Here is a 17,459-nt window from a genome sequence, read left to right on the forward strand (position 1 = left end):
TTGATAACGGGTTTCCAGCATGCAAGAAGGGATTCTACGAGTACGGCGCTTCAGCAAGATATATGCTTACTGAATGATCCCCAGTTGGAAATTGGTTAAAGATATATGCTTACTGATGATCCCCAGTTGAAATTGTTAAAGATATGCTTACTGATGATCCCCAGTTGAAATTGGTTAAGATATACGCTTACTGACTGATCCAAGTTGAAATATGGTTAAAGATATACGCTTGATGATCCCCAGTTGAAATTGGTTTAAAGATATACGCTTTTGTAGATGATCCCCAGTTGAAATTGGTTAAAGATGATACGCTTACTGATGATCCCAGTTGAAATTGTTAAAGATATATGCTTACTGATGATCCCAGTTGAAATTGGTTAAAGATATAGTGCTACTGATGATCCCAGTTGAAATTGGTTAAAGATATATGCTTACTGATGATCCCAGTTGAAATTGGTTAAAGAATATGCTTACTGATGATCCCAGTTGAAATTGGTTAAGATATATGCTTATGATGATCCCAGTTGAAATTGGTTTAAAGATATATGCTTACTGATGATCCCCAGTTGAAATTGGTTAAAGATATACGCTTACTGATGTCCCCAGTTGAAATTTGTTAAAGATATATCGCTTACTGATGATCCCCAGTTTGAAATGGTTAAAGATATACGCTTACTGATGATCCCCAGTTGAAATTGGTTAAAGATTAAGCTGACTGATGATCCGTTGAAATTGGTTAAAATACTTCTACTGAGTGATCCCCAGTTGAATTGGTTGGTCCTATCACACTTAGAGTACTGTCCAGTTATATGGTCAATCCCTGGTCCTATCACACTTAGAGTACTGTCCAGTTATATGGTCAATCCCTGGATCTATCACACTTAGAGTACTGTCCAGTTAAATGATCAATCCCTGGTCCTATCACACTTAGAGTACTGTCCAGTTATATGGTATATCTAATGTGAAATAAAAAGTATCAACTGAATGTTAAATGTGTTTCCTGTCAGGTATTTTAATGATCAGTATTGTTTACTCGTTGAATGTTTGTGAAGTCTTGATTTGTGGTTGTTTGTAATGTCTTGTTAATTGGTTTTGGACCCCAGGAAGATTAGTTAGCGTTACAGCGTTAGCTAATGGGGATTCTAATAAAATAATAAAAATTAGACTGGTGGAAATCTGTCCTTTGGTCTGATGAGTCCAAGTTTGAGATGTTTGGTTCCAACTGCCGTGTCTTTGTGAGATGTAGAGTAGGTGAACAGATGATCTCTGCATGTGTGGTTCCCACCGTGAAGCATGGAGGAGGAGGTGTGATGGTGTGGGGGTGCTTTGCTGGTGACACTGTTAGTGATTTATTTAGAATTCAATGCACACTTAAGCTGTATGGCTACCACAGCATTCTGCAGCGATAAGCCATCCCATATGGTTTGCGCTTAGTGGGACTATCATTTGTTTTTCAACAGGACAATGATCAAACATACCTCCAGGCTGTGTAAGGGCTATTTGAACAAGGAGAGTGATGGAGTGCTGCATCAGATGACCTGTCCTCCACAATCACCCAATCTCAACCCAATTGAGATGGTTTGGGATGAATTGGACCGCAGAGTGAAGGAAAAGCAGCCAACAAGTGCTCAGCATATGTGGGAACTCCTTCAAACTGTTGGGAAAGCATTCCAGGTGAAGCTGGTTGAGAGAATGCCAAGAGTGTGCAAAGCTGTTGTCAAGGCAAAGGGTGGCTACTTTGAAGAATCTGAAATCTAAATTATATTTTGATTTGTTTAACACTTTTTTGTTTACTACATGATTAATATGTGTTATTTCATAGTTTTGATGTCTTCACTATTATTCTACAATGTAGAAAATATTGAGAATAAAGTAGTATGTGTCCGAACTTTTGACTGGTACTGTATATACACACATTATATATACACACATTATATAGACACACATTATATAGACACACATTATATAGACACACATTATATATACACACATTATATATACACACATTATATATACAGTCGTGGCCAAAAGTTTTTAGAATGACACAAATATTAATTTCCACAAAGTTTGCTGCTTTAGTGTATTTAGATATTTATGGCAGATATATCTGTTTTGTTCCCCGAGCCACTTATTTATCACTTTTGCCTTATGGCAAGGTGCTCCATCATGCTGGAAAAGGCATTGTTCGTCACCAAACTGTTCCTGGGTGGTTGGGAGAAGTTGCTCTCTGAGGATGTGTTGTGGCGGATGAATCAGAATTTGTTGGGTAACATAGATAATTAAGATGTTTTATTTGCATAATATGCTAATGTGATATACTTGTCATTAGAATGTATCCTTTTGGACTATACTGTTGGCAGTTGCACTTTTCCCTAAGCTGGGGCTCAGTCACTTGGGGCCCAGAGAGGGGAGAGGTCAGGCTTGTCTTTCACATGTCCCTGGTGCTATGCAGAATATCAGAAAGGGAAGAGGACAGAATGGAACATTGTCTTCATATGTGAATGTGTCTTTACCTATTCTTAAACCATGTGAAGGGATGGCGTGATTAATGGGGAACCAATTACTTGTCTGTGCGCCAGTCACTCCCTCCTTTTCCCACTGGGGGGAGGTGTATGGCAGTGTCTGGAAACATTGTATGTCATCTCTGATCTTACACTTATCCTGGGATAGTGTATGACCTAGAGGCTCACTCCCCTCAGTGAGCTTGTCCAGGAGTGGGGTGTACTTGAGATGGGGGTATCTAGAGTTGATCATTGATATATGCCATTGGATGAGTTGGTGTTTTTGTACTATGAAGTACCAGGAACGAGATTAGAACCTCGTCTGAGGGACCAAACTCAACATTCGCTATTAATTATCGTTATCTGGCTAAGGGATACTCCTTTCTCAAGAAAAAGTATTTCTTTGTGAACAGTTCCTAAGATCTGTGGTTCGTCATGTAAGTTGAGAGGGGTGTATCTTGGCTATAAAAGATCTTTGTATTTTTCTGTTGGTACTTCTCAACGGTTCATTAGAAATAGTGAATTGTTGAAAATCAAATGCTAAAGCTTATTATTATAAAAATATGTAGTTTAAGTATAAATCTGACTGGTTGTAGTTTGTAACTCTCCTCATTTGGTAAAGCAGAAAAATGCCACCACATTTGGTACCATTCTTGTTCTTAGGCAAATTTGTGAGTGAGCCCAATCCCTTGGCTGAGAAGCAACCCACACATGAATGGTCTCAGGATGCTTTACTGTTGGCATGACACAGGACTGATGGTAGCGCTCACCTTGTCTTTCTCGGACAAGCTTTTTTCCGGATGCCCCAAACAATCGGAAAGGGGATTCAGAGAAAATGACTTTACCCCAGTCCTCAGCAGTCCAATCCCTGTACCTTTTGCAGAATATCAGTCTGTCCCTAATGTTTTCCTGGAGAGAATTGGCTTTTTGCTGCCCTTCTTGACACCAGGCCATCCTCCAAAAGTCTACCCTCACTGTGCGTGCAGATGCACTCACACCTGCCTGCTGCCATTCCTGAGCAAGCTCTGTACTGGTGGTGCCCGATCCCACAGCTGAATCAACTTTAGGAGACGGTCCTGACGCTTGCTGGACATTTTTTGGGTCACTCTTCATAACATTCTGGAGTATATGCAAATTGCCTTCATAACAAACTGAGGCAGCAGACTTTGTGAAAATTTATATTTGTGTCATTCTCAAAACTTTGGCCACTATGTACACATTTTATATATACACACATTATATAGACACACATTATCACACACACCACACTAGTATATTTCTGTGATTCTACGTCAGACGGTTTGATCTAGTTTATGCTGTGTTATTCTACCTTAGACTGTCTGATCTAGTTTATTCTGTGTTATTCTACGTCAGACTGATCTAGTAGATTCTTTGTGATTCTACGTCAGGTCCTAACTGGGTGGCGACACTGAATGCTGGGAAAGAGGAGCTCACGCCAGCTACTACCATAGAGCTAACAAACAGGTACACATTGACAAACACAAATACACACACACACACACACACTAGACACACTCAACACACTAACACACACCCCACCAGACCAGATCAGACCACACCAGATCAGACATACCACACCAGACACACCAGACCACACCAGACTATTACTACCAGACTACCACTAGGTGGGCTGTTTGTCAATACCTTCCAACAAGTGTGTGTGTGTGTGTGTGTGTGTGTGTGTGTGTTGTGTGTGTGTGTGTGTGTGTGTGTGTGTGTGTGTGTGTGTGTGTGTGTGTGTGTGTGTGTGTGTGTGTGTGTGTGTGTGTGTGTGTGTGTGTGTGTTGTGTGTGTGTAGATCCAGGTGGGGGTAGAGTTTGAGGCCAGTACGAGGACCCAGGAACGACGGCCTCCTTCGGGTACCAGATGGAACTACCAGAGGCTAACATGGTGTTCAGAGGTAACTACCAGAGGCTAACATGGTGTTCAGAGGTAACTACCAGAGGCTAACAGGTGTTCAAGGTAACTACAGAGGCTAACATGGTGTTCAGAAGGCTAACATGGTGTTCAGAGGAAGTACAGAGGCTAACATGGTGTTCAGAGGTAACTACCAGAGCTAACATGGTGTTCAGAGGTAACTACCAGAGGCTAACATGGTGTTCAGAGGTAACTACCAGAGGCTAACATGGTGTTCAGAGGAACTACACAGAGGCTAACATGGGTGTTCAGAGGTAACTACCAGAGGCTAACATGGTGTTCAGAGGTAATACCAGAGGCTAACATGGTGTTCAGAGGTAACTACCAGAGGCTAACATGGTGTTCAGAGGTAATACCCAGAGGCTAACATGGTTGTTCGGAGTTAACTACAGAGGCTAACATGGTGTTTCGGAGTGTAACTACCAGAGGCTAACATGGTGTTCAGAGGTAACTACCAGAGGCTAACATGGTGTTCGGAGTTAACTACCGAAGGCTAACATGGTGTTCAGAGGGTAACTACCAGAGGCAACTCGGGTTCAGAGGTAACTACCAGAGGCTAACATGGCTGTTCAGAGGTAACTACAGAGCTAACATGGTGTTCAGAGGTAACTACCAGAGGCTAACATGGTGTTCAGAGGTAACTACCAGACGGGTGTCGGAGGTAACTACCAGAGGCTAACATGGTTCAGAGGCTACATGGTGTTCAGAGGTAACTACCAGAGGTAACAGGTGTTCAGAGGTAACTACCAGAGGCTAACATGGTGTTCAGAGGAAGTACAGAGGCTAACATGGTGTTCAGAGTAACTACAGAGGCTAACATGGTGTTCAGAGGTAATACCAGGGCTAACATGGTGTTCAGAGGTGAGTGGTGTGGGAGGGTGTGGGGTATTATGTAAATATCACAGGTACCTTAATTGGGGAGGACGGTCTCATGGTAATGGCTCGAGCAGAATGAGTGGAATGGTATCAAATACTTGATGTATTCCATTCGCTTTGTTCCAGAACTATTATGAGCTGTCCTCCCTCAACAGCCTCCACTGGAAAATATGTATTTCTGATGACAAATGTTGACTGCAGCCTGTGTGTGTTGTGTGTGTGTGTGTGTGTGGTGTGTGTGTGTGTGTGGTGTGTGTGTGTGTGTGTGTGTGTGTGTGTGTGTGTGTGTGTGTGTGTGTGTGTGTGTGTGTTGTGTGTGTGGTGTAGGCATGGTTAACAGTAGGTGTAATATTGGAGGAGTACTGGAGAAGAGTCTGTCTCCCTCTCCTGCTACACTGCTGATGGAGCCTTCGTTAATCCACGTGGTGACAAACTGCAGGTGGGGGATGGTGTTGTTGTTTTGGTTGTGACGGTGGTGGTAGTGTGTACTTACCGTGGCGTATCTGTGTGCAGGTGGGGTGGGAATCAATGTGGGCTAGACTACAACACCCACAGCCCTCTACAGAAGGGACTCCCTCACATGCCTCCCCTAGCCCTGTGGCCTTGTGGAAACGGCGTTCCTGTTTTGGAGGAAGAAAATGGTGCAGCAAGAAGTTCTCCCTAGCGATCATATGGCAACTGTTACATCACTTCCTGTTTGAAAAACCTGAACTGGACGGACTCACGAGATGTCAGCTCCACACATAGAGAGCGATAGACGACTCATTTTATTATCTGTGACATTCTTCATTGACACAGCCATGGCCATTTTGAAGTAGTACATTCTCTTCTTAAACGGTTGGCTGATCCCTCCTGATGACCCAGTTAAACATGGCTCAATAGGTTCATCAGGAGGATCAGACAATAAAGTTGGAAGTCGCACCCAGTTGACTACATTAAAATGGTGGAATCCATCAATGGCGCTGGCCATGTAATACGACCTTTTGGCCACTAGAGGTCTCTATCATTCTCTATGACTCCCCCACACCTCATAATGCATAATGGACAGCTCATAGTAATGGCTGGACTCAAACCATGTGTTTGATGTATTTGATTCCATTCTAATGATCCGCTCCACCATTACCACGAACCGCCCTCCCCAAGTAAGGTACCACCAACCTCCTGTGCTCACCTCCCATCCTCCATAATGCACTACTCCCCATCCCCATAATGCATCTCACCCCCCTCCACCATGCATTCACCTCACATCCCCCACTAATAATTCACGCTCACACCCTAATGCACCTCACTTCCCATCCCCATAATGCACCTCACCACCCATCCCCATAATGCACTTCACCCTCCATCACCACAATGCACCCTGACCTCCAATCCACCATAAGGCACCTCACCCTTCATCATCCATAATGCACCTCACCTCCCATCCCCATAATGTATCTCACACTCCATCACCCATAATGCACCTCCCTTCCCACATAACGTACTCTATGTATACTATATATTGTAATATCATAATGTATTTGTACTCTATGTGGGACCCTCTAGAGTAAAACAGATGTTGAGAACTGTGGGCCCTCTAGAGATAACGGCCAGACAGAATGATTCTGGATTACGGCCAGACAGAATGATCTCTGGATATAACGGCCAGACAGAATGATCTCTGGAGATAACGGCCAGAAGAATGCAATCTCTGGAGATAACGGGACAGACAGAATGATCTTCTGAGATAACGGCCAGACAGAATGACTCTGTGGATAAACGGCCAGACAGAATGATCTCTGGAGATAACGGCCAGACAGAATGATCTCTGGAATAACGGCCAGACAGAATGATCTCTAGAGATAACGGCCAGACAGAATGATCTCTGGAGATAACGGCCAGACATAATGATCCTGGAGATAACGGCCAGAACAGAATGATCTCTGGAGATAACGGCAGACATAATGATCTCTGGAGATAACGGCCAGACAGAATGATCTCTGGAGATAACGGCCAGACAGAATGATCTTCGAGATAACGGCCAGACAGAATGATTCTGAAGATAACGGCCGACAGAATGATCTCTGAGAGATAACGGCCAGACAGAAAGATCTCTAGAGATAACGGCCAGCAGATGATCTCTGGAGATACGGCCAGACGAAAAAAAAAAAAAAAAAATGATTCTAGAGTAACGGCCAGACAGAATGATCTCTGGAGATAACGGCCAGACAGAATGATCTCTGGAGATAACGGCCAGACAGAATGATCTCTAGAGATAATGGCCAGACATATTGATCTCTAGAGATAACGGCCAGACAGAATGATCTCAACCTCCACAAGCCCAGGAGCAGGAGATATTATTATATTATACACTGAATTGACCAAATATTAAGAACACCTTCCTAATATTGAGTTGCACCCCCTATTCCCGCCTTTTGACCTCATAAGAGCCTCAATTCGTTGGGGCATGGACTTAAGGTGTCAAAAGCGTTCCAATGGATGCTGGCCAATGTTGACTCAAATAATTCCCAGTTATGTCAGGTTGGCGGGATATCCTTTGGGTAGTGGACCATTCTTGATACACACGGGAAACTGTTGAGCTTTAAAAACCCAGCATCTTAGCAATTCTTGAAACAAATCGGAACTTAAATATTTTGTCTTGCCCATTCACCCTCTGAATGTCTCAGTTGACTCAAGACTTAATAATCCTCCTTTAAGCTGTCTCCTCCCCTTCATCTACACTGATTGAAGTGGATTTAACAAGTGACATCAATAAGGGATCATAGCTTTCACCTGGATTAACCTGGTCAGTCTATGTCATGGAAAAGAGCAGGTGTTCGTAATGTTTTGTCCACAATGTTTTGTCTACAAATAAAATCTGCAATGCCATGTAAAAACCTCAAAAACATTGAAGTGATTTCTAAGCAAGCCTAAATATCTTGCATCAAGATTTGTTTCATTATATTGAGGGATAAATCACTTAAAATGTGTTTTTTGTTTTCTTACCAAGATAAATTGGCTAACCTCATTGGCAGAATTTTTATTTTATTTTAACCTCCCCCAAAATGAATAATACAAGTGATTTATCTTATTTCAAGATATTTTTTGGGGTAAAATATAAAATATCTTGATGCATTATGCACCTCCCAGCCCCCATAATGAACCTCCCCCATAATGCAGCTCACCTCCCCCATAATGCACCTCCCATCCCCATAATGCATCTCCCATCCCCCATAATGCACCTCCAAAATGCACCTCCCATCCCCCAAAATGCACCTCCCATCCCCCATAATGCATCTCCCATCCTCCATAATGCACCTCACCTCCCATTCCCCATAATTTACTGTATTTATACTATATACTGTAATACCATAATGTATTTATACTTAATGTTCAAACTAATACATGTTGGGGCTCCATTTAAGATATGTGCATCAAAGCTGAGACTCCCATGACAATGTACAGTTGAAGTCAGAAGTTTACATACACCTTAGCCAAATGCATTTAAACTCAGTTTTTCACATTTCCTGACATTTAATCCCAGTAAAAAGTCCCTGTTTTAGATCAGTTAGGCTCACCACTTAATTTTAAGAATGTGAAATGTCAGAATAATATTAGAGATAATTATTTATTTCAGCTTTTATTTATTTCATCACATTCCCAGTGGGTCAGAAGTTTACATACACTCAATTAGTATTTGGTAGCATTGCCTTTAAATTGTTTAACTTGGGTAAGCCCGTTCAGGTAGCCTTCCACAAGCTCTCCAACAATAAGTTGGGTGAATTTTGGCCCATTCCTCCTGACAGAGCTGGTGAACTGACTCAGGTTTGTAGGCCTCCTTGCTCGCACACGCTTTTTCAGTTCAGCACACAAATGGTCTATAGGATTGAGGTCAGGGCTTTGTGATGGCCACTCCAGTACCTGACTTTGTTGTCCTAACCATTTTGCCACAACTTGTGAAGTATGCTTGGGTTATTGTCCATTTGGAAGACCCATTTGCGACCAAGCTTTAACTCCTGACTGATGTCTTGAAGTGTTGCTTCAATATATCCACATATTTTTCCTACCTCATGATGCCATCTATTTGTGAAGTGCACCAGCCCCTCTTGCAGCAACGCACCCCCACAACATGATGCTGCCATCACCTGCTTCACAGTTGGGATGGTGTTCTTCGGCTTGCAAGCCTCCCCCTTTTTCCTCCAAACATAACGATGGTCATATGCCCAACTTCTATTTTTGTTTCATCAGAATAGAGGACATTTCTCCAAAAAGTACGATCTTTGGCCCCATTGCAGTTGCAAACCATAGTCTGGCTTTTTTATGGCGGTTTTGGAGCAGTGGTTTCTCCTTGCTAAACAGTCTTCAGGTTGTGTCGATATAGGACTTGTACTCGTGATATAGATACTTGTGTGTACTGTTTCCTCCAGCATCTTCACAAGGTCCTTTGCTGTTGTTCTCGGATTGATTTGCCATCTCGTTTGGTGCTCCACCACCCACAAGTGAGCTCTTCTCACTTCTCTAGAAAACACTGAGATTAGCGCGGGCTCCTCTCTATCCCGTTTCCTCAGCCGTACTGTGTTGGGGCTCCTCCCCATGTCCTATGGCGCTGCGTGGTCCCATGGTGTTTATACTTGGGCTATGACTCTGTATTGGTTGTACCGAGCGAGGACTGACCACCTGCTACCGTGTCCTTCCCTTCCATGCATTTGAAATCTGCTACCCCCAAGGGATAACCATAGACTATATTGCAGTCTACAATTGTTTTTTGAGGTCGCTCTTTTCGCATTTTCCCACCCAACTCTCTCTATGTATTGCTCTCGCAACAGTCATAAGTTGCGAGCTCCGCACTTCAACCGTATCTGAAGGTATCCTGCCTTACGATGTGAACTCAACATCCCACAAGGTACACCTCCAATTGACTCCAGTATGTATTGCTACTCTCAGTCTCACATCCAGATTCTAGATCAGCTCTCTCTATATAGAGGCCTAGCTGATGTCTGAGTGAAGGACTCCTCTTCCTCTGGATAGTTCTCTCAAGCCTAGCTTAGTAGATGGTGCGAGCCATCGCCAATCTTCTATAGTGCACTGGTGTTCCAAGACTTCTAGTCGTAGTTCCCGGACTTTGGAACCTCTCTCTGTTGTCAACTATCAGTGAGGATTAGTAACCTGTGAATTAATCTGTCTGTAACCAATTATGTATGAAGAATGACTGGTGTGTGCTGATTCCCGGAGACATTCTGTTCCCACAATACCCCTAACTCAGTTTTTGTGTTCAACACATGAAATGTGCTGGAGTGGTTTGAATACGACTTTAATGACTGACTCAAAGCGCGAACTGGTTGATTGTATAGCTGGTACCGACCTTCACCCTGTACATCTTGCAATCCTGTATATTCCCCTCTATGTGACGCCTTCCCACAAGCCCACGCCAAGCAGTAGGACCCGACATGGTAGTGGTATATGCCGAGTTAATCGTGACCATCTAGCCTCCATAAGCACTCTGATATCACCTTGCGTAAGTGTCTGTTAGTTGAATGAGCTGTAACGTCGCTCATTACCCTATCAGTCCTTAGGCGATCAGCACTATGGTGATGCGGGCTCCGCTACCGTGTCCTAGGTAAGCATAATGTCGGCGGCACATCCCGCCCTACCCTTAGGTGCCTTCGTTAAGCTGTTTTGACGCTGTCACAAGACTCCATCCTAAGTAGTCTTCCATCTATAGACCACAGGAAATCCCAGGACAAAGTGTAATAAGCTCACATAGTTGCTGTAACAAACTCCAACAGTTTGCAAATGGCGTTATAGGCTTGGAGTATTGGGGACATCTCTTCTCCACCCGACTAAGTCGATCCTATACGTATCTTATTCCTTGACTGGTCACCCTCCTATCTTACCGCTTATAAATTTCTATCTTGGTTATCTTGCTCGTTGGGGCGTCCTTTGTCTGCGACTTCGGTGGCTGCGCGCTCTTAGTGTAGTCATGTTGCAATACGCTCGTAAACTCCACGAAGCAACTGAATGTATTCTACCAGATGTCCTTATTTGCTGTTTTGTGGTCGTGAAGCTTGTTTACCCCATGGTTTGTTGGCTCCGCTACCGTGTCCTCTCGATAAGAGGTAAAGCTTGATAAAATCGATGTTAGGCTCTTACTTATTAAGTTGCTGAATCGGTACCCTGAGTAAATCTCTAGAGAGTACATGTAGCATGGAGATAAATAAAAGTAGAGAGCGCGAGACACAAAAGAATTACCCTCCATACGTTGGTGACAACATCTGAGCTCTCCTCAATAATCAGAGAATATACATGCGTATAATCAGTCTAAACGTAACGACAAGACATCACTCCAGAGGTCGCAATCATTCAGCTTTCTGTAGTACTGGAGATTGTGCGAATACTAGTTTTGTCGCACGTTAACGGCAGGAGCAGATGAGTGCAGTCTTGTGTGGCAGTTATGGAACATATGTGAATTTATTTTGTCACCATGGGCCAGTTTGTGGTCGACTATGTGAAATAGTGAGTCTGAGATAGTTGGGTTTGTGAAGATTTATTATAGTGGGCAGATATAGCAAGACTACCAGCTGCCATAGAGTGAGAGATAAGCTGTGCGTAGTTATCTACTGGTCAGTGTTAGCTACACATGAACCACACTTCTCGTGATGTGCCTATTGTGCTTTGCTCTGTGGCTGTGATGGGCTTATTAAGTCCCAACTTTGTTGAATGTTGGCACTGGGCGTCTGTGCGTCAGCTCTGAGTGGTGTGTTGTGTGGTTGAGTGCAGAGACTGGAGTCACATAGCCTCACACAAGTGGCTCAGGTAGTGCAGTTATCCAGGATTGTGCACATCAATGCGAGCTGTGCAAAAGGTTTTCGTTGTTGTCTGTCAGCGTAGTGTCCAGAGCCATGTGGATGCGTCTTAGCTGCATGGTGAATGAGTCAGCCGTCACGTTGTACATTCAGAGTACGATTGCGTAGAAGTCCTCAGACCTCGCATGACCTGTCTAGTGTAAAGTGAGGGGCGAGACAAGAGGTGTGTTGTTGACCCAGCCCCACGCAACCATCCCGCACCCTCGCTTTTCTGCTAGTCATAGGACAGCGTGGTAGCTAAGCTCGAGCATAGGATCCCTAGCAAGAACATATGACCCTCCAAGCTACGGCACCCCTCAACCCATGATGCAATGTGTCTGCCATCACATCTTGTAATCTTCTCACCAGGCGCATCTATCACAAATCAGCACTCCTAATGAGGGTGGTATGAGGGCCCGACGTCCACAGGTGGGGGTTGTGCTTACAGCCCAGCACCATGCAGGACGTTTGGCATTTGCCAGAACACACCAAGATTAGCAAATTCGCCACTCAACACAACCCTGTGCTCTTCACAGATGAAAGCAGGTTCACACTGAGCACATGAGCACATGTGACAGACGTGACAGAGTCTGGAGACGCCGTGGAGAACGTTCTGCTGCCTGCAACATCCTCCAGCATGACCGGTTTGGCGGTGGGTCAGTCTGGTGTGGGGTGGCATTTCTTTGTGGGGCCGCACAGGCCTCCATGTGCTCGCCAGAGGTAGCCTGACTGCCATTAGGTACCGAGATGAGATCCTCAGACCCTTTGTGAGACCATATGCTGACACATGCACATGGTTAGCAGATATTAATGCGAGTGTAGCGAAATGCTTGTGCTTCAAGTTCTGACCATGCAGTAATAACCAACGAGTAATCTAACCTAACAAGTAGATGTAGCTGGTCTGTCATAATATAATAGAGACAATAGATCTAGCTGGTCTGTCATAATATAATAGAGACAGTAGATCTAGCTGCTCTGTCATAATCTAATTGAGACTGTAGATCTAGCTGGTCTGTCGTAATATAATAAAGACAGTAGATTTAGCTGGTCTGCCATAATATAATTGAGACAGTAGATCTAGCTGGTCTGTCATAATATACTAGATACCGTAAATCTAGCTGGTCTTTCGTAATATAATTGAGAAAGTAGATGTAGCTGGACTGTCATAATATAATAGAGATAATAGATCTAACTGGTCTGTCAAAATATAGAAGAGACAGTCGATCAAGCTGGTCTGTCATAATGTAATAGAGACAGTAAATATAGCTGGTCTTTCGTAAAATACATGAGACAGTAGATCTAGCTGGTCTGTCATCATATAAAAGAGACAGTAGATCTAGCAAGTCTGCCCTAATATAATAGAGACAATTTATCTAGCTGGTATGTCATAATATAATTGGGACAGTAGATTTAGCTGGTCTATCATATTATAATAGAGACAGTAGATGTAGCTGGTCTGTCATAATATAATAGAGACAGTAGATCTAGCTGGTCTGTCACAATATAATAGAGACAGTAGATAGAGCTGGTCTGTCATCATATAATTGAGGCATTAGATCTAGCTGGTCTGTCACAATATAATAGAGACAGTAGATCTAGCCTGGTCTGTCATAATATAATAGAGACATTAGATTTAGCTGGTCTTTCGTAATATAATACAGACAGTAGATCTAGCTGGTCTGTCATAATATAATAGAGACAGTTGATGTCGCTGGTCTGTCATAAAATTATTGAGACAGTAGATCTAGCTGGTCTGTCATAATATACTAGAGACAGTAAATCTATCTTGTCTTTCGTAATATAATTGACACAGTAGATATTGCTGGTCTGTCAATAATATACATGATACAGTAGATCTAGCAGGTCTATCATAATATATTAGAGACTGTAGATGTAGCTAGTCTGTCATAATATAGTAGAGACAGTAGATCTAGCCGGTCTGTCATAATATAGTAGAGACAGTAGATCTAGCAGGTCTGTCATAATATATTAGAGACAGTAGATGTAGCTGGTCTGTCATAATATAGTATTGAGATAACTGGAACTACAACCTCTTTGCGAAAGTTATTTCTTTATTTAGTTATTTATTATTTATTCTCTTGCACTTTCATTGATTTAAATTGCTAAGCCTAACTTTCATATATTTCAATCAAGGGTTTACATACAGCAACTACAGTTTGTGGGGGCAACTGCCACAAGTAGAAATAAGGATGAGGTGGCCGAGTGGTTAAGGCGATGGACTGCTAATCCATTGTGCTATGCACGCATGGGTTCGAATCCCATCCTCATCGTCCGAACCAAAAATATTTAGTTTTTTATGGCACTGGAAGATTTTGACTCTCGCAAACACTGATAAGATGGCCCACTGCCACCGCGAAAGCACAGGACTTGGTATCTGAGTGGTGAAGCCGATGAACTACATGTGTGGATTGGAACACAAACATCTTCGCAAAACAGATGTTTTTTCTTCTCTGCATGGCCGCCACATGATTATAGAATCCGCAACAATCCTAGAGCGACTGATAAGATTCAGGAATTGAAGAATAGCTTTACCAAGTGGCAACCTCAACGGTGGGATTTTGAACCGAAACCTCCCCACACTTAATCAAGCACTGTAGACCACTTGGCCTGAACAACACATTTGTTAAATATCTTCGATGGGATCGACACATGGCCTGCAATTGCTATGCTTAACTTTCATTGATTCAATCAGTTTACATTTACATTTACATTTAACGTCATTTAGCAGACGCTCTTTATCCAAGCGACTTACAAAATTGGGTGCATTCTCACCTTATGATATCCAGTGGAACAACCCTACCTTACAAAGTGCATCTAACTCTTTTAAGGGGAGGGGGGGGTAGGAGGATTACTTTATCCCTATCCTAGGTATCTCCTTAAGTAGTGGGGTTTCAGTGTTCCGGAAGGTGGTGATTGACTCCGCTGACCTGGCGTCGTGAGGGAGTTTGTTCCACCATTGGGGCCAGAGCAGCGAACAGTTTGACTGGGAGTGAGCGGTGAACTGTACTCCTCAGAGGTAGTGAGGCGAGCAGGCCAGAGGTGATGAACGCAGTGCCCTTGTTTTGGGTGTGGTCGGGCCTGATCAGAGCCTGAAAGGTACGGAGGTGCCGTTCCCCTCAAACAGCTCCGTAGGCAAGCCATGGTCTTGTAGCGGATGCGACTTCAACTAGAAGCCAGTGGAGATACAGCACAGTTTAAATACAGCAACTTACAGTTGTGGGGGCAACTGCCAAACAGGAAAAGGGATGAGGTGCTGAGAGGTAAGGCGATGCAACACCATTGAGCTTTACATCATAGGTTTGATTCCCATCCTCATCGGCGCATAAAAAAAATTGTTTTTGTATGGCATTGGAAGATGTTGACTCTCGCAAACACTGATAAAATGGCACTGCCTACCGCAAAGCACAGGACTTGAGTATCTGAGTGGTGAAGCGATGAACTCACATGTGTGGTTGGAACACAAACATCTTCGCAATAACAGATGTTTTTCTTCTCTGCATGGCTCCACATGAATATAGAGAATCCCTGCACAATCCTAGAGCGACTGATAAGATTCAGGAATTGAAAGAATAGCTTTACCAAGGGCAACCTCAACGTGGGATTTGAAAGCCGACACCTCCCCACACTTAATCAAGCACTGTGACCACTCTGCCTGACAACACATTTGTTAAATGTCGATGGATCGACACATGGCCTGCAATGCTATGCTTAACTCTCTTTGATTTCAATCAAGGTTTAAAATACAGCAACTACAGTTTGTGGGGCGCAACTGCACAAGCAGGAAAAAAGGATGAGGTGCCGAGTGGTTAAGGCGATGGACTGCTAATACCATTGTGCTATGCACGCATGGGTTCGAATCCCATCCTCATCGTGCAAGAAAAAAATTTTTGTTTGTATTGCATTGGAGATTTTGACTCTCGCAACACTGATAAGATGGCCCACTGCCACCGTGCAAAGCACAGGACTTGGTATCTGAGTGGTGAAGCGATGAACTACATGTGTGGATTGGAACACAAACATCTTCGCAAAACGATGTTTTTCTTCTCTTGCATGGCCCACATGAATATAGAATCCTGCACAATCTAGAGCAACTGATAAGATTCAGGATGAAGAATAGCTTTACCAAGGCAACCTCAACGGTGGGATTTCAACCGACACCTCCCACACTTAATCAAAGACTGTAGACCCACTCGGCTGACAACACATTTGTTAAATGTCTCGATGGGATCGACACATGGCCCTGCAATTGCTATGTCTTAACTTTCATTGATTTCAATCAAGGGTTTAAATACAGCAACTACAGTTTGTGGGGCAACTGCCACAACAGGAAAAAAGGATGAGGTGGCGAGTGGTTAACGATGGACTGCTAATCCATTGTGCTTACACCATGGGTTCGAATCCCATCCTCATCGTGCACACAAAAAACACTTTGGTTGTATGGCATTGGAAGATTTTGACTCTCGCAAACACTGATAAGATGGCCCGACTGCACCGCGAAAGCACAGGACTTGGTATCTGAGTGGTGAAGCCGATGAACTACATGTGTGGATTGGAACACAAACATCTTCGCAAAACAGATGTTTTTTCTTCTCTTGCATGGCCCCACATGAATATAGAATCCCTGCACAATCCTAGAGCGACTGATAAGATTCAGGAATGAAGAATAGCTTTACCAAGGCAACCTCAACGGTGGGATTTGAACCGAAACCTCCCCACACTTAATCAAGCACTGTAGACCACTCGGCTGACAAACAATTTGTTAAATGTCTCGATGGGATCGACACTGGCCCTGCATTGCTATGCTTAACTTTCATTGATTTCAATCAAGGGTTAAATACAGCAACTACAGTTGTGGGGGCAACTGCCACAAGCAGGAAAAGAGAGGTGGCCGAGTGGTTTAAGGCGATGGACTGCTAATCCATTTGCTATGCACGCATGGGTTCGAATCCCATCCTCATCCGTACACAAAAAAACTTTTGTTTTGTATGGCATTGAAGATTTTGACTCTCGCAAACACTGATAAGATGGCCACTGCCACCCGCCCGAAAGCAAGGATTCATCTCGAGTGGTGAAGCCGATGAACTACATGGTCTGGATTGGAAACACAAACATCTTCGCAAAATCAGATGTGTTTTTCTGCTCGTTGCGAGTGGCGCCCCACATGAATATACAGAATCCCTGCACAAATCCTAAGAGCAAACTATTAAGATCAGTATGAAGAATAGCTCTACCAAGGACAACCTCAACGGTGGGATTGAACGACAAACCCTCCCACACTTAATCTAAGCCTGTAGACCACGCT

At 43.5% G+C, this 17,459-nt stretch overlaps 1 protein-coding gene and 3 non-coding genes across 4 annotated transcripts in view; all 4 read left to right on the top strand.

The window, feature by feature from the left end:
* Positions 1 to 6,417, top strand: part of LOC111950982 (mitochondrial import receptor subunit TOM40B) — a 32,681-nt gene extending 26,264 nt beyond the window's left edge. Inside the window, 6 exon segments of the mRNA XM_070434677.1 lie at positions 3,889 to 3,943; positions 3,946 to 3,986; positions 4,321 to 4,360; positions 4,363 to 4,422; positions 5,643 to 5,714; positions 5,717 to 6,417. Coding sequence (XP_070290778.1) covers positions 3,889 to 3,943; positions 3,946 to 3,986; positions 4,321 to 4,360; positions 4,363 to 4,422; positions 5,643 to 5,714; positions 5,717 to 5,979 — 531 coding nt within the window. The 3' untranslated portion in view covers positions 5,980 to 6,417.
* Positions 6,418 to 14,345: 7,928 nt separating this feature from the next.
* trnas-gcu (transfer RNA serine (anticodon GCU)) lies at positions 14,346 to 14,427 on the top strand. Its single transcript has one exon. It is a non-coding gene; the product is annotated as a tRNA-Ser (tRNA).
* Positions 14,428 to 15,946: 1,519 nt separating this feature from the next.
* Positions 15,947 to 16,028, top strand: trnas-gcu (transfer RNA serine (anticodon GCU)). The gene has a single exon. It is a non-coding gene; the product is annotated as a tRNA-Ser (tRNA).
* Positions 16,029 to 17,036: 1,008 nt separating this feature from the next.
* On the top strand, positions 17,037 to 17,117 carry trnas-gcu (transfer RNA serine (anticodon GCU)). The gene has a single exon. It is a non-coding gene; the product is annotated as a tRNA-Ser (tRNA).
* Positions 17,118 to 17,459: the final 342 nt, after the last annotated feature.

Source organism: Salvelinus sp. IW2-2015, linkage group LG23 (assembly GCF_002910315.2).
Source record: "Salvelinus sp. IW2-2015 linkage group LG23, ASM291031v2, whole genome shotgun sequence".
NCBI classification, from domain to species: Eukaryota; Metazoa; Chordata; class Actinopteri; order Salmoniformes; family Salmonidae; genus Salvelinus; species Salvelinus sp. IW2-2015.